The 27,193-nt window shown below is 39.2% G+C and overlaps 2 protein-coding genes across 3 annotated transcripts; one reads left to right on the top strand and one right to left on the bottom strand.

Moving 5' to 3' along the window:
- The first annotated feature begins 143 nt into the window (after nucleotides 1–143).
- Nucleotides 144–21,607, top strand: LOC111328544 (uncharacterized). 2 transcript variants are annotated; one of them, XM_022933006.2, is made up of 14 exons: nucleotides 144–335; nucleotides 780–838; nucleotides 1,160–1,205; nucleotides 1,384–1,438; nucleotides 3,098–3,196; nucleotides 3,965–3,997; nucleotides 5,250–5,417; nucleotides 6,826–6,878; nucleotides 9,337–9,566; nucleotides 9,947–10,110; nucleotides 12,546–12,741; nucleotides 13,411–14,117; nucleotides 18,580–19,713; nucleotides 20,641–21,607. In XM_022933006.2, the coding sequence occupies exons 1-14, from the start codon at nucleotides 274–276 to the stop codon at nucleotides 20,674–20,676; spliced, it is 3,042 nt and encodes a 1,013-aa protein (XP_022788741.2). In that variant the 5' UTR covers nucleotides 144–273; the 3' UTR covers nucleotides 20,677–21,607. The 2 variants fall into 2 exon arrangements, with proteins under 2 accessions (XP_022788741.2, XP_022788740.2); XM_022933005.2 differs by having other exon boundaries at nucleotides 777–838.
- LOC111328545 (uncharacterized) lies at nucleotides 21,291–27,124 on the bottom strand. The gene is made up of 5 exons (XM_022933007.2): nucleotides 26,556–27,124; nucleotides 25,754–25,995; nucleotides 24,324–24,884; nucleotides 22,861–23,238; nucleotides 21,291–21,799 (listed from the first exon to the last, which is right to left on the bottom strand). The coding sequence occupies exons 2-5, from the start codon at nucleotides 25,991–25,993 to the stop codon at nucleotides 21,725–21,727; spliced, it is 1,254 nt and encodes a 417-aa protein (XP_022788742.2). The 5' UTR covers nucleotides 25,994–25,995; nucleotides 26,556–27,124; the 3' UTR covers nucleotides 21,291–21,724.
- Nucleotides 27,125–27,193: the final 69 nt, after the last annotated feature.

Here is a 27,193-nt window from a genome sequence, read left to right as displayed (position 1 = left end):
AACTTACGTATTCAAAAGGATCTGGGGGGGAACGTGTTTCTGTCAGGCGTTCTTTGTACCAGACGCTCCTCCATCCGGGATAGGGTAATTTTAAATTTTCTAAGCGATCTGATTGGCTTAGAATAAACGATCGGGAAATTTAATCAAAAGGTTAGCGTTCCTTCGCTTCCCATACATGAGCTAGACACGATGGTCTTTTGAGTTTTTACCAAAAATCTACTAGGATCTGTTGTTTCTCGACCTTGAACTGGATCATGTAAATTTTGGAAGGTCATGCCGACGGCTGGTGAAGCGACACTAAAATCGCAATCGTTAAAAAAGACTGCGAAAGATGCGTAAGTGCAGTGCGAAAGTAAACTTTGTCAAGTTTTGATCCTAGAAAATTATTTGTACTACTCGATGTTTTCAAAGTCTTGTGAGACTGCTTTTAAGGAAACCGCTACTAGCCTGGTTCTATTCGTAAATGGTTAAGTCAATTTTATGAGAAACAAGTCAGAGGTCCGGAGATTGCAGACGATCGACATGTTTCATGCTCACTTGTGGCATGTGGCGTTTCATGTTTTGTTTATTTATTGAGCGATGATAAATTTCGTTGAACAAATTTCGATGAACATATTTATAACTAGACTAGGTTATACGTGTCTCGTCGTAATAATCAGTGTGTAGAATTCAAGTCTACGAAAGCACGAAGCAAACGGCTGTTTCACAACATGCGTGATGAAGTCACAGACTACAAAGATACTATCGTATTTAGTGGAATTATATTTTTTTTCTAGCAGAGCTTCCTCTAAAGGAAATAAGAAGGCAATTAAGCCCAGATCTGCTAATACTGGGGAAGGTATGTGTTTTCGATATTTTTCTTTGACTCACTTCTTTGAAAAAAAAAAAAAACTGTTGCAGCAGTTTTCACAGAACAGGGGCTCTTTGGTAGTAAAAATTATGATCATTTGTTGCTACAAATGTAACTTTACTTTACTTTTACTTTACTTTAATCATTTTCTCAACAAACTTAACATATATACAAAGCTGAGGGGAAGGCCAAGAGACAGGAAAGGGTTCCCTTACAAAAGGCCACCCAAAAAAGAAAAACACTACACATACCTATATATATTTGTAATAATATAATAATAATAATAAGTACTATACCTTTTTCTCTTAGCAAAAAAGGGCACGAAGACTACATCAAAACGAACTTCAGGAAAAAGGTAAATTTCATTTACATCAGATCTCGAGTTATAGATTATGTGGGATTGTTTAGTCATGTACTGTACGGAAAGTCAGACTGAATCAGAGAGGAAAAGTAAAAAGATGTTTAAAGCACTATTATGTACAACTGAAAGTCATTTTGATAGAAACCTTTCATGTGTAGTATTGCTTTTTTAGTTCTATTCCAGTACCTGTGAAGAGAGGACTGAGGGGAAAAGAAAATGCAGATCCAGTAAGTTGATTATGTTCCATTTAACAAATAGATTCCAAGTTTCCTTGTCTTTGCTCAGTAACAGATCTTTGATGGGGTCAAAATGTGGTAAGAACAAAAAAGTGGCACACAAAGGACAGCCAAGGGTTTCACTGTTTTTCTTGCAATATTTTGATGTCTTTTGTGATCTAATTTTGTACAGACCCTGATGGCAACAAAGAATCTATTTGTTATGAGTGATTAAAAAGGAGACTGCATGTTGTTAATGATGAGGTCATCTATTGTCTATCCTCTATTATTAAAAACTGGATCATTGGATAATGCAACTCAAGACTTTTTATTGGCTTAGCCATTATGGTATACAAGCCAATATACCATAATCTAATACCTGTACTTTGTAACATCCGGTTTCTTCTTACAAAATAAAGTAGAGAAGATTTGTCTAATATCTTGGGGGCATTTTTTAATTAAAACAATTATTCCACTCGCACTTGTTGGATATGAGATGATCATAGCCAACTCGGTGCTACGCACCTTGTTGGCTATTTAACATCTCATATCCAATGCGCGCTCATGGAATAATTATTAATTAGTATATACACACTCAGTGATCTTGGTGTTTCAAGCAATCTGATTGGTTCGCTATCTCGGGCTAATCAACAATGTACACCTCCGAGCGAGTGGATAATGTGAAAAACAAAATAGCGGGTGTAAACTCACATTTCGCTAAAGTTTCAGAAGCAGAAATTGGCTTTAAATGGCTTCCTTTTAATTTTGTCGAGATCACTTCGTGTGTATATACTAAAACAACTATTCTTTTCAATCATGGTGAATAGTGGCTTTCGGGAATATTTACCTCGCGGCTTGGTAAATATTTAGGCACTATTCACCTCGATTTCAAAGAATAATAGTTAATTAAATCATATATAAGAGCTAATCAAAATTTATGCAGGATTCTGCTTATCATATAAGATGAACCAGGAATATCATGCGTATGTTTAGGGCTTGAAGTTAACTTCTTAGACCACTTGCAAAGTTTTGCTAGTAAGATTTTTTCCACCAGTAAAACTGGTGAGACGACTTGCAAATTCATCACCACTGGCACTGACACTCTTAAAGACAGAATTTATTTTTGATATTCTGTGGGTAATGATAATGATAGCTCCAAAACCATGAGGAACAACAACACAGGTGTGGCACAGAGCCTCAGTGTAATACTGCTTTCTAATGACTAACAAAAAGTTCAGGTCTTCTTTTTTTGTTGCCTCATTTGTCACCCATACATTCATTCTTGTGTTCAAAAAGCTTCCTCCAAATGTTTTTCGGCAGATGTTTACTAATGGATATTTTTCTCACTCGCAGATTATCAAAATCTCTTGCATTTTGCAAGTTTGGGATTGTTAATTTTGAGCCCTGATGTTTAACAGGGTTTGTGCAAATCAAAACATGGAAGGTCATGGAATTTTGCTGTTTGATTTTCCTGGATAGGGATTGGTTGTTAATTATGAAATTTTTTAAGTAACTGTGCTATTATCATTATCATCAATATTACTATTATTATTACTTGTCATTATCATTATTGTTGTTATCATCATCATTATTATTATTATTATTATTATTATTAAGGACACAATGAGTTAAGAAAAATCATAGTTATTGGACATCTTTTCCAACTTGTAGAATGTAGATCCAGTCAAGCCCATCAAAAAATCCACAAAAGTCAAAAAAGCTCCAGACTTCAGGAAACTTCATCAAAAATGGGAAAACCAGTTTTCCAAGGTCAGTGATGATATTAATTTGAATAGTTTTTGCAATATTGCTACATGGAGGTGTCCAAACACAGGAACCAACACTTGCAGTGCATTACTATCTGTAGTTCGTTGGTTTGATTGACTTTTGTAAGTTGGTGAAGACATACATCTGCATCAAATCAGTTTTATTGGTCTGCAAGTACTGAGGCATAAGGAATGGAGAGATGACCAGGACACTTCTTGCTGCTCTTCAGCAGGTAGATCTACCCACTTGACCTCACACCACCACAACTTCTCTTACCCAGTGGTAGCCCTTGTAAATTTTTCTGTCACATATGAATATGTGTGTCCGTGAAAATTTTAATGTCATAGAAATTGCCTCTCCTGAAATTTCTCAGTCTGTCTTTTCCTTTTGGTCTGTCAAACAACCATGAACCCAGGGTCCTCTATCTTTCACAAGAAAGTACTTCCTACGTCTGATGTACGATCCTCGCAGTAGATAGCGCTATTTAAGCAATAGCGAAAATCAGACCCGAAAAAAAAAATATATGAACTTCATATATTTCATTGTATCTAAAGTACTTCCTAGAGGGGAGAAGAGAGAGGACCTGCAGAACAAGGTTGCATTTCACAGTGCTTGATCTGCTATGCTGATATCCATATTTTTCGGTTTTATTCTCTTGGATTAAAGGTGATTAAATGTCTCTGGCCAGAAGTTGTTATTTCAGCAATACCAGTACATACAAATGCATTACTTAAATGTTTTTTTTTTTTTTATCTATTTTCATTTTTTCAGGGTAAAGCAGTTGCAAAGAGGAAAAACACAAGGGTTAGTAAACTGATTGAGCAGCAGAATATCTGTTAGTGTTAAGGTTGAAGTAAGGGTCATCTCAATGTTGAAATCAAATGATTTGAGCCGGAGTAAGAAACTGGAAACGATTTGTATATTATTCCTTCTGAAATTGTGCCCTTGTACTTACACGATGTATATCATTCAGTGTTTCCACCATAATAATATACATGAAAAAATTTCTCAGTACTGATTGGTTAAGATGAATGCAGTTTTCAGTTAATTCAGTGCACAAGACGGTTAATTCAGTGCAAAGAAAGAAACAAACCGAACATTCTGATTGGTCAGAATGATTGGTCAATGTCAAGGTCAATGTCACTTGCAGGGTTTGAATAAATTATTTTTGCACGGGATGCGCGCGCTTTTCTTCTGCGAAGTTATAAGAAGCTACCTCGTATTTTTTCATGTATATTATTAATACATAATCACATGATTTCTTCGAGCAATTTGGAATAAATAAGCACTTGTAAATTTTTTCAAAGACCACAAATTGCACTCGCCCTATGGGCTCATGCAATTTTGTTGGTCTTTGAAAAAATTTACTCGTGCTTATTTATTCCAAATTGCACTCGAAATCATGTGATTACCTATAAAAATACCTTGGGAATGAGAAGGGTACAAATGAAATATTTCCTCAAATAATGAGGGCATACCCCTTAGGCTATAATGTCAAACAAGCACCCCTTTCGTGAATAAGTCCCTCCCCCCACACTTCCTCTTTCTCTTTCTTGAATAGTAGGGATACAAGGAAAACCTGTTTCCATTGCCACTTTTTAACTTTTTAAGCTTCAACTACAGGGTAACCAGTACAGAAGAATAATAAGCACCCTACTTCCAATAAACACCCCTTCTTTGGGCTGAAATTTTGAATAAGCACTGGACTGTACACTAACCTTTTAACTTACAAGTTAAGGGGCTAGTGACAATTTAGATATGACAACAATCTCAGTTTGTTTACTAGCCAGACTGGCTAGTGGAAATAGAAAACCACTGGCCAAAACTGAATTTCTACTAGTCTGTGGCTAGTATTAGTGTCAAGCCCTGTAAGTGCTCCGAGTCACTTACACTGGAAATATGTTGCAATGTGATGGACCTGTAAATATTCCTGTCTGGAGGGATAAAGTCCTTTAACTGATGAAAGCAGGAATAATTATTGTTGGTTAGTACTGCAGGATTTTGACATTTGTTTAGAGAGAAAACTTAATGATCATTATAATGATTTAATTTTCAGTTTGAACCCTTTGACCTTGCCATAGGCAGCCAACAAGGTCACAGGTCTGAAAAACCATTCATCTATAACAGTGGAGATGAACAGGACCCTGATGCCAAGGATGAGGATGAGGACTTTAAGATTGACAGCACAGCTTTGAAAGAAATTTTAAGCAATACAGGAATTAAGGTAACATAAGTCCAGGGTCATTCTATGAAGATATGTTATAATCGTTGAGCAATGAATTTTAGATCAAGTTGATGGTGCTTGGTACAAACTTCTAAGGCAAATACATCTGCAGGTAATGATTAAGAAAAACTAAACCCTGTTGTCATCCTTTAAAATTAGCCTCATGGATTGGCTTATTTTCCATGACAACCTCTAGCCCCTCTTTTTCAGCATAGTTCATTGTGAGAGTCAAAAGAGCCAGACCCTGCAAAAGTCAGTATAGATTACCACTATATACTTCTTGAAGTGATCACCAATTTTTCTTTTTTGAGATGCAATGAATATATGAAGTTCATATATTTTTGAACTGCGGTATTAGATACGTATGATGTGCAATCCTCGCAGTAGATAGCGCTATTTATGCAATAGCGAAAATCAGACCTGAAAAAAATCAGGCCTGTACGGGACTCGAACCACTGACCTCTGCGATACTAGTGCAGCGCTCTACCAATTGAGCTAACAAGCCAACTGGGAGCAGGCCGTTAAGTTGATTCGTAATAAACCTGTGAAAGTGATAAATGAGATGCAATGAATATAATTATGAAGTTCATATATTTTTGAACTGCGGTATTAGATACGTATGATGTGCGATCCTCGCAGTAGATAGCGCTATTAATAAATACAACAATTTCAGTTTGTTTATAAGCCAAACTGGCTAGTGGAAATTGAAAACCTGCCAGCCAAAACTGAATTTCTACTAGTCTGTGGCTAGTTGGCTGCCATTAGTGTCAAGCTCTGTAAAGGACTACCTGCTTTATGGGTTTAAAAATTTCTTTAACCGTTCACTATTCAAATAGGGAGAGCACTGTCTTGGGCAATGGACTAAATAGTGAAAGAGGGAGTGGTCATAGTCTTATCTTTTTGCTAACCTTTAATAGACCATTTTACAGTTGTGTACTTAGTTGCCAAGCCTTTGATTTGAAGTGAGGCTAAGGGTGACATTGTTGTGATAGAGACCAGTATCTAGTTAGCATGATAACAAAGAAACATCTGTATCATAACAAGGTTACTCTTAGCCTCACTCCTGTTCAAAGGCTTGGCCACCAAGCCCACAACTGTAAAAAGGACTCTTCACAAGGTCTGATTGTTAATTCTTCCCTCTCGCTGCCACACATTTCCTTATGAATTAGTTACAAGAATATGGAGTTAGATCAAGATAACAAACTTCTTCCAGAAAAGTTTGAGTGTTCTCATCATCCGTTTGCTGGTTATTGACTGGATATTAAAAGGAAAAGTTACATGTTAATCACTTCTGGGAATTGTTTAAGTCAGAAATGTGCTAAAACTGTGTGACCCTGAGTAAGGTACTATTTTGGAACCGTAGACAAGAACATTCTCCGTGTTAATTGTTCAATGGTTATTCCGTTAGGATAAGGATCACCCAATTACTGGTCGAGCGACAATTGCGGGGATACCCTCAAGGTAACAAACTTTTTTTTTTTTACAATTATTATCAGGGGTGTGGTCTAGCAGCGCCTGGTGGCCCCAGGCGCCTTATTTTTTTCTCTTAGGCGACTTAGGAATCTTAGCTTTTTCATAAAAAGCACATGCTGGGCACCCTGGATTTCAGTTTCTGAGCACTGGGCGCCCTTCAATTTTTTCTTAAAGGACAGCTTTATGCAGTACTTACAAATTACAGTTATATTTAACAATTATTCGCCGAAGGCGAGGTGAATATCGTCGAATAGTCCCCGAGACGAAGTCGAGGGGATTATTCGACAATATTCACCGAACCTGATGCGAATAATTGTTTTAGTGTAATTTCAGAGCTGAACAACAGAGAAATTTCTAAAATCATAACATTTTAGTAACATTTATTAACATTTTAGTTTAACATTTTATATAAACCGCGCGGAGCGGTTTATATAGCGTCATATAAGGAACGCTCGACCAATCAGATTGCTGGAAACTCTTTGTTCAGCTCTGAAATTATACTAAGTTACAAATATATAACGTACATGAAGGGGAATGCACGTAGTATTTCATTAAACCAAAAACAAAGAAAGCTGCAACAATTTTCATTTACTTTGTTCTCCTTTTATGTTGTAACCAACAATTTTCAACACAATATCTTAACTGTTTCGGGATTGAGTTGAGTTTCCTTTACTCTACCCTGTAATTGGTCCAGAAAATTTTACGTTACTCACTCAACCAATCAGATGCAAAACTGAACACCAATCACGACTTGCCTATTTTTGTTTTCTCGCGCTTCAGACAGTACGCTTCTTGCCTTCGCTTTGATCGGTTGGTATGATTAATTTTTAATTGACATGTAAATGAAATGCGCCAATCCTACATGGGAGTCGGGAAGAGCGCGATATCGCGCTAAACATCATCTGCGAATCGCAACTTCAGGCGAACAAGCTTCAGGTCGGGTCTCCTGATCTTTAAGATCTGGGAAGTTGCATTTGAATTGCACGTATAAAGCGTTCCGTGGAACTTTTACAATTCCTTACAATTTTCTTTTCGAAAACTTTCTTCAAGATATCGAGAAGGCAACCCAGTCTGTTTATCGAGATCTCGATTGTTACGACTGAGATCACCGTAACCGACTGAAAACTTTGTTCAATATGGAAATGAGTTATAACAACAACGCTTTAAAAGTAACACTTGTCGACTTTATTTTTCCAATCACATTTTCGATTCCTGCCCCGCTGAAATCAGTGTTCAACTCATGTTTGGTTGTTCCGAAGCCTCTTACACCGCTGATCTTAACAAGTTATAGAATAATTTTGCTCTCAGCCAATGAATTACAGTGCTATAGTCCATCTGCTTCTTCTCGGATAGCTTCAGGGCTGGTTCAGTGAGGGATCGTTTGGCTTCTCAGCTTTTTCCGCCATACGGTGAGAATACGAGAGGTCTGAAGGAGCTATGCTCGACTTCATTGATTCGCTGGTTGTGGTGTGTTTTTCTCTCGTTGTCATTGCTCGAGAAAGCCGTGTTAAGCCTTTTGGTTTAGGTGGCTCTTTGCGAAAGGGATAAAGACCCTGATATTGCCCCTTTTTGCCAAAAACCGTACACATTGACATCCAAACAGCGTTATCAGAGGAGTTGCACTGCTTCAGTTGCATCCAGTCGCATCAAGTGTTGCTTGATGTTGGGCATTGCTCTGATTTAATACGTAAGTTTATGTTTGAACCCGCGCACAAATGCTGCATAAGCTACATGGGGTTCTGTCTTTGCTATCGTCGACTGGACTTTCAGTTGCTTGCACCGGGAGCTTACCAATTCCTCGGCATATTAGCTGCATCCACTAACTAAAGATAGTTTCACCCATCTATTGTGATGGTAATGCTGGTTCCTTCAAAGATTTTTCGTGCTCTCTCCTCTGCAGTTGGCTATACAACGAGCCACAACTTTGAAGTTTATTGGTTATATCCCAGCTTAGGACTCCACGACACAATGTTATCCCTTAAGCGTCGCACTTCGCGAATAGAAATACACGGCTAATGACTGTTTCCGTATTCATGGTCCGTAGTGCAAACTACCGAGTAAGAACCAATCCAAACGCTCAGATTTATCTCAGGACTACCTTGCCATAGAGTAGATATATCTAATTAGACGTTTTGTTGTGTAGTATCGCTAAGTATTTTTACGAGTTGTGCCTTATTTTGACTCGCCCGTGGAACGAGTCAAAATACAAACGACGAGTAAAAATACTCACCTATATTACACAACAAAACGTCTAATAAGAGATTTATCGTCCAACACGCCAAATTGTTTTTTCAGTACAAATATCGCGTGATATTTGTACTCTACAAAGCACAGTTGGATAACAAAAAGGCTTATTTTTGGTACCTGTATAGATTCCCTCGGTGGAATAACATTTAAATTAACATATTGGTAACAATGTGGTAAAATTTTCATCATTCCCTGACAGCAAATCGGGCCTAACAACTCACGTCGCAGAAGGGACTGCTACGAGAACTTCAATTTACTACACGGGACCGCCAACCCAACATGCTTTGGAAGCGTCAAGTTCTGCGTTGTGTACACCACGTGCTGCACTGACCGGTGCGTCTTCCCTGAAACAGCGTCAAGTTGACAATGCACTTACTAAGTCCCAGGCCTCCTCTTGCGTTAAGAAACAGGTAGCCTGGGCAGACGAAGGTAAAGAATTTTAGCAGGTTACTTTTGAATAGAATTTGGTGCAAGGAGTAATTTGATCATTTCAGCGTCTTTCTTCTGGACGCCAACGTAAATGATTGGCCTTCACTCGGGTTGCCATTATTTGTGAAAATTCCATTTGCAAGTGCACAACAATGGGCTCAAACAAAAAGATTTTCTTCATATTTTGCACTGAACGAACTTAGACTTGTTTTGAAAACGAGACAAGCTAAGTGGTATTTCGAACAATATCGAGGCTCCCAAGATCTGATTAATCTATATCCGAATGACATTTGGCTGCCAAGTTCGTAGTTTCTCAGCCATTTCTAAATCGTAAGATTATTTTTTTTTCGATGTATATGTTATTTTTCTCTACCTTTCAGAAAACGAAGAATTCGAATTTCAACCTGATAGCCAGGCCCTACAAAGTATTCTTAGCAACACGGGGATAACTTTTAACCAATCTAGCGCCCAGCCCACCAGCCGGGTGACCTTAGCAGGCGGGCGGGTCACCTCATACCGCAGGACACGACAGTCCTTTAGGGAGGTACGTTCTATTTTTTACGTCAGTAGATCGTTCAACACTCGCTTTTATCAGAACACTACAAAGCGTATACTCAGCAGAACACTGACAGGGAGCATTAGGGTGTAATTTAATGGATTCCCTTTGCTCTCTTAACAAAACAGCAATGTTTAATAACTCGAGGACTTTGGAGAACGTGGCCACCTTAACAGTATTCCAAGTTTTAGTTTTGGTTAGCTGAAGGCAGTTCGGATATCAATACGAAACCTTTTATAGACCTAAGTCATGCTAAGGTTACCAGAGGCCCAGTCCTGCCAACTTAGCGGGCCTGGAGCCACATTTTCAGATCAAAATTAAAAGAATGGAGATGAAGGTTCTGGCATCCTTACCAGTCCATTTTCACGGTTTATCTAGCTGATAGTTCTACTGTTTTCAAAACTTTTAAATCCCCTTCTAGAATGAAAACAGAACAGCTTTACGGGCCGTTAAGTTACCGGGACCTTCGAGAAACGGGTCCCCGGCCATCGAACTTTGTACATTTTCTCGCATCTTCATCAACTTGAAGATGTTTTATCATCATATTTGCGTATCTGTTTGGACGGAGGCGCCAAATTGTGCTCTTTTTCTATTTTGATATCGAACTCGACGGTTACATTGTCAGCAAAAAAAGGTCTATAGCCTTAACGCTCGGTGATGTTTTAATAATAATAATAATAATTAATAATAATCAACTTTAATTAACGAGGGTTACACAATGCAGTAAATATACTGAAAAATCAGTGACCCTCATGTTCGACCTTAGCTGTTGAATTTGCATTCCCACTCGCGATTGAGAGTAGAAGCATGTTAACTATCACAAAACAATGCTTAGTTATGGCTGGTTTTCATTAGCGACGGAGTCGGAGTCGTAGTCGGAGTCGTAAGAACGCTTATGACCCAGTGAAAATCGAAACACGGAGTCGTAAGCGGAGTCATAAGCTCGACGGAATCGGAGTCGGAAGAATCAGAACGTTCCCATTTTCTGCCGATTCTGCTTATGACTACGTTGCTTACGATCTAGTGAAAACTGCATTGTCGGAATCGGAAGCGGAAGAATAAATCAATCACAATGCTCGATTCCAGGCCCGCGAAAGTACAAATTTTGGCGCCAAAGACAACATGGCGGACGAAGAGCAACTTTCGCTCTTATTAATCATTATTTTGCGCAGGCAGAGACAATGCAGGAATAATATCGTTCAAAAAAGAAAGCAATTTTGGGTTCGTGATATCTATGGACGTCGAGCAGCCTAGGAAGAGAGTGCTAACCTCGTCAGCGAACTACGACTTGGTGATCGTGAATCGTACTTTCGGTAGGTTCAGTTCGAGTATTTTAACTTTTAATTTCGTAATTTTACCGTCAAGCTCACACGTTTAATTTTGTTACGGCTATCTGTGCATTTTGGAAAGATGGAATCGAGGATTGTAATTGGTTTATTCTTCCGCTTCCGACTCTGACAATGCTGTTTTCACTAAATCGTAAGCGACGGAGTCATAGGCAGAATCGGTGTTCTGCTTCCGACTCCGTCGGTTTGATTTTCACCAGATCGTATCGCTCCACGCTTCTGATTACGACTCCGACTACGACTCCGTTGCAAGTGAAAACCAGCCTTTAACCTCCAGCGGGGTCTGAAACTTGTGTCTGGCCAGTACACAAAGGAACAGGAATTTTTGGAAGGCTTATGCGGCGTAAACGGTGATCGATAGGATCTGGGAGAGTCCTTCAAATCGTAACAATCACGCTTCGCGCCCGCTCAAACTCCCTGTCCTTGCCCTTCCTCTCCCCTCCCCCCACCCCCCCTTCCATTTTGTGGTGGCCACGCAGGCAAACAGTGGCGTGGAATGGGGACAAATGCATGGTTGCAAACATTTTTAAAACCACGTAAATATAGTTAGCCCCAATGCGTGAAGATCTTAAGACGAATCGCTCTTCACTCATTACATAAGTTGAGAATTATTGATAAGGGGAGTAGGGAATCCCACGTGAGAAGCCTCCTGCTCTTTTTTTTTTTTTTTTTTTCCTTTTTCCTAACCATTTTCACTGCATTAACGCAGTAGGGTAGGACTAGAACGGAACATATGCGAACCATGCGAGTAGTCCACCCAATAAATCCCACCCATCCCACCCCAGGGGAGGACATCCATCACACAGTAATCTCGGGCGTGGGAAATTAACGTCTCCTACCCCTAACCCTGTAGGAGACGGGACCTCCATTTATTCCTCCCTATCCGAGAAGACTAGAATATCTAACCATTTCTTGATGTTTTAGAAAGGTGGCATATTCTTCTCAATTATTTTAAGATCTTGAGTGTCGGTCCGGCCTTCTGGATTGTTACTCGTCTAAGACGATGTAAATCAGAATTTCCACTGATTAGTCTGCCATCTGATACTTGTCTATATCAAATTTTTGATCCTTCGTTAGCCTGAACCTCAAAGGACGTCCATATATTATACGGGCCCCAGACTCACTCGACCAAACCCTAAAGCTCGTGGAATGGGTCGAACTTCTGTATTTGGCACAAGAAACATGACTGCTGGCTCCGCTTTAAGTTCACAGAAACTTACCATGTACGATCCATTAGCAACAATTGTTGGCAGACAAGGACATCAAGAACTCGGTAAGTTTTAAATTGTACGAATTCTATAAAAAGATTGACCAATTTACGCTTTCTTATCCAAAAAGCAGTTAATTGACAGTCAGTTTTCTATAGTTCCCTCTTTATACTGTGCTGGCGAGGACTGATTCCCCCTCCGCTCCCCATGAAAACCATGCGATCCCTTCCCCCCCCCCTCCCCCCCGGCGTTAAATATAGACTGACCCCCAGTAAGGAAATGTCTGTTGACGTCGTTTTCATCCACACGCGAACACGCGCGACAAAAAGATTTCAAACTTCCAGCTTTTTACCGCGCCTTCTAATACACAATTTGGAACAAACGAAAAGTTAGATGAATCTATCTAGTCAGTTTTCTTTCCCATCATAATTAGTGAGAATATCTTGAATTTGACTTTTAAAGATAATTAATTCTTTTATAACCGTATTTTAATTTGTAGGCTGTTGGTGATTGCATTGAATGCTTTTGAATTTTCAGAATCTGTGTTACAGATCATAGAATTCTTTCAAGAGAGAATAATTTACGATTTTCCCTATCACTTATAATATTGGAAAGTGGGATTGGAAATTGCAAAGTTGTTTATTCGGTTCCCGATCTACGTTTTATATTTGCTTTGAATACAATGTATCAGAGCTTATTCGCCCTTATCTTATCTACTCGTCTGTTTCTGACAGAAAACAAACCAATTGTCAGTTCAGGAGCAATGAAGGTTGCTTCATCAAGCGACGAACCAAACCCTCAAACCGTGAATGGAAATCTTCTGTTTACACCCGCACGTGAACAAGTATCTAGTGCTAAGTTCGTCTCTACCAGAAATCAACCAAGTTGGGCAGAAATTTTCACACCGCAACGAGGCATAAGTACCCAGGATTCCGCAGTACGGGCTGTTCGTTCGCAAGCTTTTCACGAGCCACTACGGACTCCAGTGAACCAGCCAGATCTTCAAGGGGATATTTGTACACCGCAGCGGATAACCGGTGTTCGAAATGCCTCGTTAGCACAATTGCCTTCTCGACAACAACAATCCGAGACTGTAGCGACACCAGTTAAGCACGTTGCCATTCATTCCGAGTCGTTTAGCCCAGACCACCCACCCATTTGGTCCGAGATGTTTACACCACAGAACGCTACGAGACACCCTGAAGCAATGATGACGAGTCCCACAAACAATCCTCCTTCTACCCCTATGTGGCAAAATTTTTCGACGACCCAGAGGTCTGGCTCCACTCAGGACCTCGGTTCTAGGCTCCGATGCTCCACGGTAGAAATTACAAGTTTCAAGCCAGACGTAGATACGAGCTGTTATTCAATGGAGGATCCACAAGAACCCAAGCAGATGGCTGACGTCCAAGATGGGCGATTGAAGTTAACTACGCAACAGGTTAGTGACTATTACTTGTGCGAGGCCCCGCAATTTCCCCAAAACGCTTTTTAATTCCAGTGAGACTGACTATAACTCGTGCGAGGCACTGCAATTTCCGCAAAACGCTTTTTAATTCCAGTGAGAAGTTGACCTTTACTACACTACTGGCTAGTGACTATAACTTGTGCGAGGCACTGCAATTTCCGCAAAACGCTTTTTAATTCCAGTATTCTAGTATTCTGCCGTAGGTGCTTAATTGTGTAGTACTAAAAAATGAAAACGAGGCAAAGAAAGTAGCCTTTTGACAGAGAAAGTAGCCTTTTAAGTCTAAAACATGGTGGTCTGATTGTTTAAACAAAGTTTAGCGGATGTTTTAAAAAAGCTGCGTTTTAAATCGTATTCAATTTAGCTGAACCTTTTATCTGAGCATTTGTTTCAGTGAGCAGCGTCAAGAGGGCCGAAAACTAACAGTAGAAGGACATTTCTTTAATTAAATCGATCCTCTTAAAGAGGGAACCTGAGGCCCATTGCTTGCGTAAAACTGCGGTTTGGGTTAAGACTGGTTCAAATAACCGGCCCAGTAGGTTTAGTACGGCAACAGAAGCAAAACTCAAGAAATATTTCCTTTTGGCAACGGACGCAAATTTATTTCCAGTCATTGGGCGTAGCTGAACTTGTTTATTTGATTTTAGCTGAAGCGTGATCTTGTCCCTACCAGTCAGAAACGATGTGGGAGTACTCAAATGTTCATCATATTTTCTGTGTCTGGTCGGGTTAGTTTCAGTCAAATAAAAACACTTTGTTTTATCGATCTAGTTACATTAAACAATCGAGTTGTAAGTTAAAAATTGCAAAAATCATTGCGGGAGGATTTATCATTGAACGTTCTTTCTTGCAACAACAAGAAGCATTACAACAAATTTCTGGTACGTGCTTGATGGATTGGAAGATTGATCTTTTTTTTTATCTGACATTGGACTATCATCCTGGAAGTTATTTGCAAGTCAAAGAGATATGTTTTGCTGCCACAGAAATTTACTTGTTTCCTATTTTCTTTGCCATCATGGCATAGTAACCATACTTGTAGCAAGACTGCTGATTTCTGATGGCAGCTAAGAGCTTTTAATCCTCTTTCTATTTATAAGCTTCATAACACGAACTTGATTAATCATGTCTTTCTCTATTTTTATCGTGAAACAAGGAAGTGAAACGCTTGAATTTTTACTTTCTTAAAGGTGCGATACTCCTGTCTTCCTCCATTTCCTTTTGCATGCTCTAAATCCTTTTTCAACGCGAACTTAAATTAGTACCCCACACATGGTCGACTTTATATGAATGCTCGCAACGTCCTCATGAATTTTTCGATCTAATATACCACGTTTCCTTTGCTAAGACGCGAGTCTGAGAGGCTAAATTGAGTTCGTGTAGGCGTGAAAAAATTCAGGATAAAAAAATCCTAAGAAAAGTACGCGGAGTATCCGTGAGTTGTTTGACTCGTTTCGTTGGCTTTTCTTTCCTTTTTAAATATATATAAGACTTTATTTATTGAGGATAGCACGTGATAGTGCACAAACACTAATAAACTTGTGGTCCTCTTAATTACAATAAATATATAAATGCAAGTACAATAGAATCATTAATATATTGAAAAAAAAAAAAAAAAAGATTACAAATATAAATAGAAATTTAGCTAATTACAAATAATATTTAATTGATAAAATATATAATACAAGATAATATAAAAAAGTAAGAATATATAAAACTACTATCGATAAAATTTACCGATTAAAATGAGCTAAGCATGATTTGTCATCATAATAATATTTAAATACGTTGTCTTTAAAGGCCTTAAGTGTATTAGACTTTTTTAATTCAGGCTTTAACTGATTCCATAATTTTATGGCAGAAACTAGAAAAGTTTTCCCTCCTTCTCTAGCCCTTTTAAACTTAGGTAATAAAAAGTTGTATTTACAAAATCTAGTGTTGCGTGAATGTACTGAACTTAATAATCTTAAGCTATCATTAAGATAATTAGGTACACAATAATTAATCCTTTTAAATAGTATTGAACATTTAGCTATCTTAGTAGAGTTATAAAATGGTATCCACTTTAAACGATTGAATAGCATAACTGATGAACTACGTGGTTCAGCATCTAATAAAACCCTAGCAGCTCTCTTTTGTAGCCTAAGTATTCTTAAAAGAGATTCATTAGAGCAAAGTGACTGCCATGCAACATTGGCATAATCAAATAATGGCTTAATCAAACTATTATAAAATAAAAGTCTTTGGTTAAATGGTAAACAAAGTTTGATCTTATTCAAAATTCCAATTCTTTGTGAAATTTTTTTGCACAGTCTGTCAACATAAGTGTTCATTGATAAATCGTGGTCAATGTCTATACCAAGAAGTTTAGCTGAGGGTACTTGTTCCAATGATACACCATTCATAGTTTTAAGAGATAAATTATAACCATCTGGAAGTTTCTTCCCAAGGCGTTTGCCTGTGACCAGTAGTGTTTTAGTCTTTTTTTCATTGAGAGGAAGTTTATTGGTGTGCGTCCAGCATTCAATTTCCTTCAAAGAAGCAGCTAGTGAATCTTGTAGAGAATCAACCGCTGAGATATCTGCCGATAATGTCAGTGTGGTGTCATCAGCATAGAGATCCAGGTCAGCACCATTAACATGTAGAGGCAAATCATTGATACAAATGACAAAAAGTAAAGGGCCAAGGATACTACCCTGTGGAACACCATGCCTCACAAGAAAGTTCCTTGAAACTTTATTAGCCACGGTAGACTGCACTTTAAAGCCTTTTTGTTTGTCGCGGTTTCGTATTTTCTGATGAAGTTTACAAAACAATATGTCCCGGCCCAGTTTTCCGCGGTCAGCCCAAACAAATCGAGCGTAAGCTAATCTAATGTATATTTCTATAATTTGGTGTAGCAAACTGAGTTGGCATTGTAAATTGGCCACCGTAAAGAGTTTCTAAGCGTGCAGTTTAGTTAATACCCAAGAAAGGTCGAGTTTCTAGAAATGCTATCCGCGTTCTCTTTGATGTAGGCCCAGTTTATCGACGTCCAGTTTTCATAAGTCAGTTTAAATCGCACAATCTCTGTGTTTTTCTAGAATGGGCGATAATTTTCACCCAATGTAAACCTCGCTTACCAAGGACGAAAGATATTGGAAGTGACAAAAATGGCACATTTTAGAAACGGAATAGACTTTTAGCAGCAAATATGGGCGTACAATAGAGAAGTTTTTACATAACGAAGGTGACGTAATTAACTCAATGAGTTATCTAACTTACGGCCTTCACATCTGTACGAATTACACCTATGAAATAATGACTAATCAGCAATACGACTTACTACGAGAGAAACTGAAACTAGATAATTGCATGCCTTAACATAGATATAATTAACAAAAATTATAGCCAACTCGGCGCTACGCGCCTCGTTGGCTATAATCATCTCATATCCAACAAGCGCGAGTGGAATAATTGTTTTCTTGTAACAAACGCCCCCAAGATATTAGACAAATCTTATCGACTTTATTTTGTGAGAAGAAACCTAATGTTACAATGTACAGATATTAGATTATGGTATATTGGCTCATATACCATAATGGCTAAGCCAATAAAAAGTCTTGAATTGCATTATCCAATGATCCAGTTTTCAATAATATGAAATAAACAATTACCTAATACAATTACCGTCAATACAGAGAAAAACGACGGTCATAACAAATTAATTCTTCAAGATGAGAAACATTACTAGCAAACTTAAGGAACAAAATAAGAAGTTTAATCTAGATGAAAAAATAGCAGAAGAAGGAGATTCACAAACTATTTTCTTAAGATCAGTGTCAAGGCAATTAAAAAGGGTGGCAGTAGAGTAAGCAAATGTGCGCTTTCCAGAATTAGACCGCGGGAAAGGAACTTGAAGATTAAAAGTGCAAGCTCTGGTGCGCAAACCACCTGAACGAACGGAAGACAAGAAATCGAATTCACGTTTAAGACAAAGAGGAGCATGAGGATTATTAAGAATAGTGAATAAGAGTACAAGTTTTCTTAGTTTTATAAGGTCCGAAATAGGAAGCCATTTGAGTTTTGAAAATAAGCTTACAGATGGATAAGAGAAGTCACCATCAAGGAGCAGTCTAGCTGCACGTTTTTGAAAGCGAAGAAGACGAGACAATAAATAACTAGAACAGCCACCCCATGCAATCGAACAATAGATAAAAAGGTTATGATACAAGAGTTGTAGAAACGTAGAGCACAGTGATGATTGGGAAATGGTAACCTTCATTCAGTCCACGCTGATTTGAAGATGAATGAAGCATGTAACTCATCCAACAATTTCAAATTACCTGAATATTTAGACGCACATCTGTAAGGTATCATCCATCCCTCCAGAGAGAAGTACTTACTCTGTTCTTCTTTTCTCTTGTTTTATCTTGTTTTCGGAATTGTTTTGCAGGAAGAGGATGGCATCACTCGGCTGGAGCGTCAAGTGCTTGAAGATTTAGGATTGCTTAAAGTTACTGAGGAATCACCAAAAGATACTCCAGGCCCTCCAGGAAATATTAGGGAGAATAGCAATCTCATGCGATCGCCAATCTTTGATAATTGGATAAATGAATCTAATACAAAAAATCCGAGAACCCCTGCCAATAGTCAAACAAGCCCACGGTCAGTAACAATAAGTCGGTCAGCCGGGATTGCAAGTGAACTTTTTAGGTCGTCATGTAAGTCAACACCTCAAACCTCATCGAGTTCTCATTACTCGAGGTTCTCTCCGGTAGTGAGGTTAGCCACCCCCACTCCTGTGGGGCAGTCGTCAACGAATTCCCATAGCGCTTTGTACAACTGGTCCCAACAAGGTGTAAGGGCAACCTCTGCCATTCAATTTAATTCGACTCCTCTGTATTGTCACCAAGATGTGCCAGCAAATAATGCTCCCCGCGTCGATGACAATCACAAATGTGACGGCTTTCTTCGAAACCCTGTGAATTTACAATATTCTGCGGTAAATCAAACTCAGTGTGTGACGCCTACTCCAGTGAAAGCCACAAACCGTGCAGTTTTACAAACTACGCTCGGGGATGTGGCGAGTCCTGTTCAAACTGCTTCACAACAAACTTGCCGAACAGTGGCGTCACGCACGAGTCCTACCGACAAAAGAGCAATGACAAGCCAACGAAATCTTTCTAAAGAACCATACAATCGCCCTGTACAAGTGGTATCACCAACTTCAAAAACACAGAGATCTACGTACACCCCCTCTGACAACAGGAGCCTTTCTCTTAGATCAGCACTGGCCTTTAATACCAGGAATCTAGGTAGACCCACCATAGAAGATTCATCAACACTCAATGCCGGTGCAAGTACACGTTTTCGTTGGAAACCGAATTTGTCCGAGGTTGTCCCGACTGCTTTTCGACCGACGGTTTCTGGTTCCCGAAGAATACCGAAAACGCTGGCTCAAGAAGCACTGTTAGATTTGGAAGTTTCTGTTTACATGACAGCCGGTAATGATCGCTTAGTAACATCAACGTGGAGTGAACGGCCGTTGAACCCCATGGCCAAAGTTTTCCTGGAGGGAGATTCCAGGGTAAGTAGCAAGATGATCAGTTCAATATTTTCAATGCGTTCAAGTTTGGTCCCCGTGAGAGCCAATCACAGTTACGTCATGTTTTAAAAGTGTAGGCATTGAGTAACAATGGCCGTTTTCACACTAGAGGACGGACAAATCGTCTTAGACGAACAAATCGTCTGATGTGAAAACGGGACGAACAAATTTTTCGACGAACAAATCGTCTGATATTTGGCCGTCTGGAAAGACGATTTTTTGAAGACGATTTATCCGTCGAGACGAACAAGTCGACAACAGTACGACTTAATAATAATAATAATAATAACGAATTTTTATACAGGATTGAAAACCCATCAGTGTGTAACACTGTTGTCCTTGGGGTCCTGTCAAAATAATAAATAAAATAAATAAAATAAAACTTAACAAGATATAATCATTGATCTTAAGGTCTAGAAAAGCATACAATAAAATAAAATGCTCTGAAAAAGGATACCTATAACCACGTATAGATCGAATTTACATCAGACGGTGAAATGTCCGATTTTCTCGCCGCGAGGAAATGGGACTAGCAACAGAGCGAGGTTTTATGGGAAGTTTCAACATGGCAGCAGCCATTTTGCTTTACAACATGACCCTAGTGCCTTTCCTCTTTGCGCTCATAAGACGGACAACTTTTCGGCATATGGCCTTCTCGAATTCAAATTCGACGAACAAATGCCAGACGATTTGTCCGTTTAGACGATTTTTCCGTCCTCTAGTGTGAAAACGGCCAATGTCTTTAATCCATTGGGTTACGTTTGGTAAACCCCTCCATATAAGAATTTTTCAAGTTCAGTTTCCATTGTGAAATTTAGAGTGACTTGGTAAAGGGTTAGTTTAAGGCCCTGTAGACTCTGAGTTGATTTACTGTCATAGTTTTAATCTCTGTTTTTTTTAACTTTGCAGCACTTCCTACCAATTAATGACAATCACTCGCGCTAGTGCAGGAGAGACCGCAGCCAATTGGTGGCCACGTCTGCACCGACTTCAACTTTTTTACTTGATTATGACTTGAAAGAGAATATCTTTTTCTTTCGTAGAAAAAAATACAGAATTTACCTCACGGTTTGTCCATCATTAGCCATCGTCTTTCTTGTTTGGTTTATTCTTACCTCTTTAGTTGTGTTTCTTCATCAAGAAAATCTCTGTGTTTTATCAGTTTGGAGCACCTTTTGATTTAGTGCCGTAAAAAAAAAAAAATAGAAACAGCCAATCAGAACATAGGTAGCTATCACAAGGAACTAATAAGGACCAAAGTAAATACCAGCTAACTGCGGGAAAACGTAAGTGACCAGGCAGCGATTGGTTTTTGTTATGAGTCAGATTGGTTGACCAATCACAGACCGAAGTAAAGCAAAACCAAAGCAAACTGGATTAGTTCTCACACTCAATTGAAAACTGCTTTATTTGAAAGTGACTTTCGCTGTTGCTCAATCGTGGCCAGGGGTCCGTTTCTCAAACGTTCCGGTAGATACCGATCCCGAGAAACTTTTTCTTTTTCTGCCGTGGTCACGTTAACAATTGATTTATTAATAGTTTTGAAATTCAAACAACACTGACAACCGACACTTTTAGTTGCTGGGACTTTCGAGAAAACGACACTTTTTATGTCAAAGTTTTATGTCAGAGTCTGTGTTATAGAAATTGAAGTGTTGCCAAAATTGTTTTAAAGAACCGGAAAACCAAATTCGCATTGATTGTAGATAGGTTGTATATTTTAAATTGTTTCCTTAGGTAAAAAGAAAACGCGCCTGTCTAGAGTGAATCATATTTATTTGTTTAGCTGTGATGCTTGTGTAGATTTGTAAATTGGTAGAAATTAAAAGTTCGCGAGTTTGAAGTAAACATAATAAAATTTATTTTTTAAAAGTGTAAGGTAAGTATACAAACTCCTTTCTGAAACACCTCCACACTTGCTTTGAACACTGAAATATTTAACGTGAAAGATTAAAGTATAATTAGATCATCTTTGACAAAACTGTATTGAAGTTCATTTGTCCTCACTTCGTTTCGGGACACAACGCAAGAACCGTGACTTAAAAGCCAAGCGACTGGATTTGCGGCTCTGTAAAAGAGAAGTAAGAGAATATGTTGCAGAAATTGAAGTTGCACTCTAAGTTTGTATATTCTTCACACTGTCTTCTTTACTTTTCCCATGGAACTGAGATGGAGAATTTTTTGGACAATTAGGAGCTTCTTAAATTGGTGATTATTTTCTTTATTCTCAGTGAAGTTAGCGCGCCGCGCAGAACTCTGGTAGTGAGCTGCCTAATCCCAGAGTCCCGCACGGCGCACTAACATCAATTTATAACATAACCAGAGTAAAGTGCGCACTCTCATTGGTCAATTCAGCCTCCACCATTTGCCCATGGGTGTACGCTGCTGACTTAAGCAAATGCAAAGACTAGTTTTCCGCGTGCGCTTGTGTTTTTGGTCACGTAACATTTGTAAAATTAAAAAACTTGCGGCAATGCATCAATGTTATAAAACAAATAGTAAACGCCACAGTGTACACTATTGAGGTATGGATATATATGAATATATATTTCTCATTTTTATTACCCTCTTTTAAGTTGTTCATTTGTGATTGTAAATTGTCTACCATTGTAAATAGTTGCTGAAAAGCCTGTACAGGAGTAATTGTTAAAGTTCATTCATTCACTTGGGAGGTTGCTAAGCACTCAAGAAGCTAGAGTCGCTCTCGGTTATCGCCTCGTGTGACTCTTACGCTTCTTTCGTGCTTAGCAACCTCCCACGTGCATCCATGACTCAATGGTGTACGCTGTAGTGTTTACCATTTGTTAATTATAGTCTAAAATCAAATAAGTAAAACGACGAATGTACCGAACATAAAAAGACAGCAGCCTCCAGGAGTCAATTACGTTAGTTGCTTCTCTTATTTTAGGAGGTAAAGATGCACGGATATTGTTTGGCACGCATTATCATAAGACTTATCAAAGCAGTAAATATAACCATACTCAACCCGAGCAAGGTAGATGTGAGTTGTTCGTGGCTATCACATAAACTATCCATTGGATATTTAGCTCTAGGATGCCAACGTCTTTGAAAACGCCGAGAACTGCTGATAGCTTAAGAGACGCTGTATTATTATATGGAAAATCGTACCTTCTTGGGCGGTTTCTTTGGTGCATCTTCGTGAGAAAGTGAAAAATTATCGGCAAATTCGCAGCAAGTTTTCACGCAACCTTCATGGGCAGAAGGAAAAGTGGACTGGGTTGAGATAGTTTTGTCCACTGATGAACTTCTGCCGACAGAGCGATCACCCTCCCTCATCATGTTTACTTTTATGACGGTTATTTGTGATGTATCTGAGCTGTCATCGGTGCATAAGCTTTCTCCAGAGTCATCTTTTAAGCTCTCTTTGGAGCACCGATGCAAATCACTTGAACTTTCCGCCAAGATTTCTGCAGTTTCCTCTTCTGAGTTTCCATCTGAGTTCTCTACAGAGCTTCTCTCTGAGTTTTCATTGGAACCTGAGGCAGACTATTGATGAAATATAGAGATGACTAGATCAATTTTTTGTAAAATGTTCCAACTGAAGCCGTCATTGTGTCGGATACCGTATTTTCTCGAATTAGCGGCGAGGCGCTTCTTTGAAATTTTGATTAAAAAAGGGAGGGGGGCGCTTGTTAAGTTAGCGCAGCAATAAGACAAAAATGAACAGAACAGATAAACGCACATGAAGGAATTCTGCAAGCCAAGAGAATCTGGACAGTTCATTTATTCTTGTGCAAGCACATGGCGATGGAAGCTGGAAGTGACTTTAGCGGAAAAGAAACCATTCTCCTGTAATGATTCCACTGTATTTGAAGCTTAAAAAGTTATGAATAAAGTAGCAAGAGAAACATGTTTTCCTTGTATCCTTACTATTTTAGAAAGTGAGAAAGGAAGGGTGGGTGTCTATTCTAGAGGGGCTCTTGTTAGACATGAAGTTTACTCGGGAGAGAGCGCTTTTTGAGGGCGCTTCTGTGTGCGGTTATTCGAGGAAATACTGTACTAATAAACTTACAACAAGTCTTATTAATTTAAAGGGCGTCGGCTGGATCAACCATACCTTTGATCACATGCACACGCAATAATCTTTTGAGAAACATTTCACGCAAAAACTCTTTAAAAAACGACTAATATAAGCATGATTTTATACGGAAAACATTTATATTAAGTAGCTGGGTTGGTCATAAGACGCAAATTGTAGGTTGGGAAAAAAATTACAGACCTACGGAGTCTCGCAAGCCATTTCATTGAGATCTTTTCAGAATAGGATGACATTAATTCAAAGGATCTAAATTCTGAACAAAGGGTGTAAATTTCCAGGGAAACTGTAGTGCAGCGTCGTTTGAGGTACAACAAGATAATTTGGTTGTGTCAGCTTAGTTGATGATTTAAATTGGCCACCGTGAAGTGTTCCCAAAGCTGACGTTTCGAGCGTCAGCCCTTTGTCATTCGCTCTGACAAAGGGCGGACGTTCGAAACGTCAGCTTTGAAACCCTTAACGGTGGCCGATTTATATTATCAACTCAGTTGATGAAAACAAATTATCTTAATTATATTCTGAACGGACTCGTTACCTTTTCATGATGGTAGAGTCCATTACCAACACCGACAACTTGCTTGCTACTGCTCTCTTCAACAGCAGAACTTACGCCACAGCTTTGAAGAACTTTATCAATTTCTTCTTCCAGCCTCCAGAAGGGAAATATCACCATTTTTCCAAGTGCATACTGGAATTTCATCGTCAGATTATCAACGTCAATTTCAGCATCCATGAGGTCATCACGGAGACGCGCGATTTCCGAAAAAGATCTGTCTTTCTCCTCTCGAAGAGTCGCCACCAACTCAGCATCAACTTTTATCTCTGAAATGTTTCTTCTCTTTTTTTCCACGGCCTCGGTCAATTCCCTTGTCTCCTCGTCGAGCTGCTTGGAGAATCTTTCGCATTTTTCATCCACGGACTGGCATTCGTTGTAAAGGTTGGCGGTGGTTTGCTGGACCGTGTTCAACTGTTCCTGCGCTTCCTTAATACGCTGCAGAAGTAAACTGTTTCGACGTTTTTGTTCTTCGATGTCCTCGTCTAGTATCACATTTTCGGAACGAAAATTCTGAATTTTGGTAACAATCTCACTCTTTTTCTGTTTGGAAAGAAAAATAAGGCGTTTAAATACTAGTTGACCAATTTCAGAAAAATGCAGTGGCAATTTTCGTCGAGGTTTTTAGAATATCTTGGGAAAAGGAAAACCGTTTCCCGAGAATGGTTTTCAGAGACCTATCAATATAGTTAATTAGTGATGGGGCAGAGTAAAATTAAGGATGACATTACGCGCGTTTTCAAAAGTTGCAGAAATTTCCCGAGTGGCTCAGCGTCTTCAATACGCACGTCTTCTCTATGCTGCAGAAGTAAACTATTCCGACGCTTTTGCTCTTCAATGTCCTCGTCTAGCGTCACTAGTATGTGATTTCAGCCGATTTCAATGTAGGCTTTTACAAAACTTTTATTCTAGAACTATTTCGCAATAACGGACCTGTCATCTTTTTATCGCCTAAGAGTTGGAGGATTTTGGTTGTGTCACGACAAAAATTTACCCGGAAACTTCCATAAGGCTCTGTTTTATTCCCAAGATTCCCCCCCCCTCTCTCTCTCTCTCTCTCTCTCTCTCTCTCTCTCTCTCTCTCTCTCTCTCTCTCTCTCTCTCTCTCTCTTTCTCTCTCTCTCTCTCTCTGTCTCTCTCTCTTCCCAACCCCTTCCTCATTGGCAGTTAATTAGCAGTCAGTTTTCAGTAGTCCCCCTTAATACACTGTTGCCGACGACTAAACTCCCCTCCGTTCCCTTTGAAAACCATGTGACCCTTCCCCACCCTTCCTCCTCCCTTCTCCAATGGGGTAACTGCTCATAGCTGATCGAGATCGAGAAGGACGAAGGTCTTTAAGAAACCGATCTCATCGTGCCAATGGTCGTGAAAAAGTTTAGCAGCTTTCGTGCAAAAACTACTGACGTGCTTACCTCGGGACTGCAGCTTAAATTTGTGTTTAAATCCAGTTGTTGCTGTTGAGTTGTAAAGGATGTTTGCTCTTCGTTTGGATAATTGCTCAAGTAAGGCCCAAGTGTAAGTGAGTTGTCCTCATGTTCTGTTGAATCATTATTGAACCAAGCGCAGAACTGGAAATGAGGCTGATATGAAGTAGTCAAGTTTACTTGAGAGAGCTCAAAGGGCTCGCTGTCACTGAATGAGTCGTACCACATGTCTAATAAAACATAAGCGATCAAAACAAAAATGTTATCGTCAAGTTACATTGTTTTTAAAAGGATAAACCTTCGTGCCATGCCAAAAGCAAAGCTTCGAGTGGATGGAGACCTTATTAGAATACTTCCAAGCAGAAGCATATCCAAGTTAAAGCCAACCTCGTGATATTTAGAGGATTCTGTATGTTAAAACGACTAAGCCAACTCGATTTTCTAAGATTGATGGATGTACGTTAGAAAAAGAATAATTGGGGGTAATGAAACACAATGTTTTACCAAGAAAAGGTGTTTCTATGATTTAATAAAACTGGGAAAAAGGTATACTTTCTCCATACGACGACGATGGTTGATAGATTACGAGCGGTTCTCCCCTTTCAGCGACGCCCTCTGCGCGAGTAAAAAAAAAAACATTGAAACCAAAATCGATGTTAGCGCGGCGCTAACATCAATTTTGAGTTTTGTTTGTCTCGCGCGACGGACTTGGCCGAAAAGGAGGGACGGCTTGTCGTCAAATGGTGGAAAATGGCGCACTTTGAAGACAAACAAACAATTGTCTACTCACCCAATCTCAAGACTTAAAGCGCAGTGATATTTCTAAAATTTTCTTTAGTGTTTTGCCAAAGTCGTTATTTCTGTACAAGGCTGACTGCAAAGAGGCTCTTACACTCCCTAGATTACAAACATTTGAAATCAAGCCACCTGCTAAGTTCAATCTGATTGACCTCAATGGTCACGAGTTGGATCTCTGCGGCACATAAATTAATCTCAGTGATCTTTTTCTCATTGTCATGGCAGCGCACGTTTGAAACGTCATAGTGCGCGCGTTTTTCTGTCAAAGCGCGCGCGACCCTCCCTCCCCCTCACCATTTTCGAGAATCGTGCATCACAATTCTGCAAGATGTCGAGTCAATCTATGTTCGTTCCAAACACTTAGAATACACCTAGAATGACAATTGTTGTTCTCTTTCGTTTCCAGTCTTAATTTTAACCGAGTCAAAAGTTCTGAGTATCACTTTCGCGATGAAACCGTCTGCTATTTACTGTGCAGCACGAAATTATGGTGTTGTTCGACTTTTTGACTCCGATGATAACTTCTAGTCACGTTGCCAAAACATCAGTCGCTGTCGCCGACGGTAATTCTAAGTTCTATTCCCCCCACCCTTTCCCCCCATCGGACTACCCCGGTAACTGTCGCTTAAT

This window comes from Stylophora pistillata, chromosome 12 (assembly GCF_964205215.1).
Source record: "Stylophora pistillata chromosome 12, jaStyPist1.2, whole genome shotgun sequence".
Lineage (NCBI taxonomy): Eukaryota > Metazoa > Cnidaria > Anthozoa > Scleractinia > Pocilloporidae > Stylophora > Stylophora pistillata.
The sequence above is the reverse complement of the archived record's forward strand: the minus strand, read 5'-3'. Positions and strand labels throughout refer to the sequence as shown.

Bases quoted from the DNA above. Each gene is read 5' to 3' on its own strand.
- LOC111328544 (XM_022933005.2), top strand. From the start codon at position 274: ATGCCGACGGCTGGTGAAGCGACACTAAAATCGCAATCGTTAAAAAAG. The intron at 1,439-3,097 runs GTAAGTTGATTA...TCCAACTTGTAG, and splicing joins GAAAAGAAAATGCAGATCCA to AATGTAGATCCAGTCAAGCC. The intron at 9,567-9,946 runs GTAAAGAATTTT...TCTACCTTTCAG, and splicing joins GGTAGCCTGGGCAGACGAAG to AAAACGAAGAATTCGAATTT.
- LOC111328545 (XM_022933007.2), bottom strand. From the start codon at position 25,993: ATGTGGTACGACTCATTCAGTGACAGCGAGCCCTTTGAGCTCTCTCAA. The intron at 24,885-25,753 runs GTAAGCACGTCA...CTTTCCAAACAG, and splicing joins ATTTAAGCTGCAGTCCCGAG to AAAAAGAGTGAGATTGTTAC. The intron at 23,239-24,323 runs GTAACGAGTCCG...TTTCATCAATAG, and splicing joins GACTCTACCATCATGAAAAG to TCTGCCTCAGGTTCCAATGA.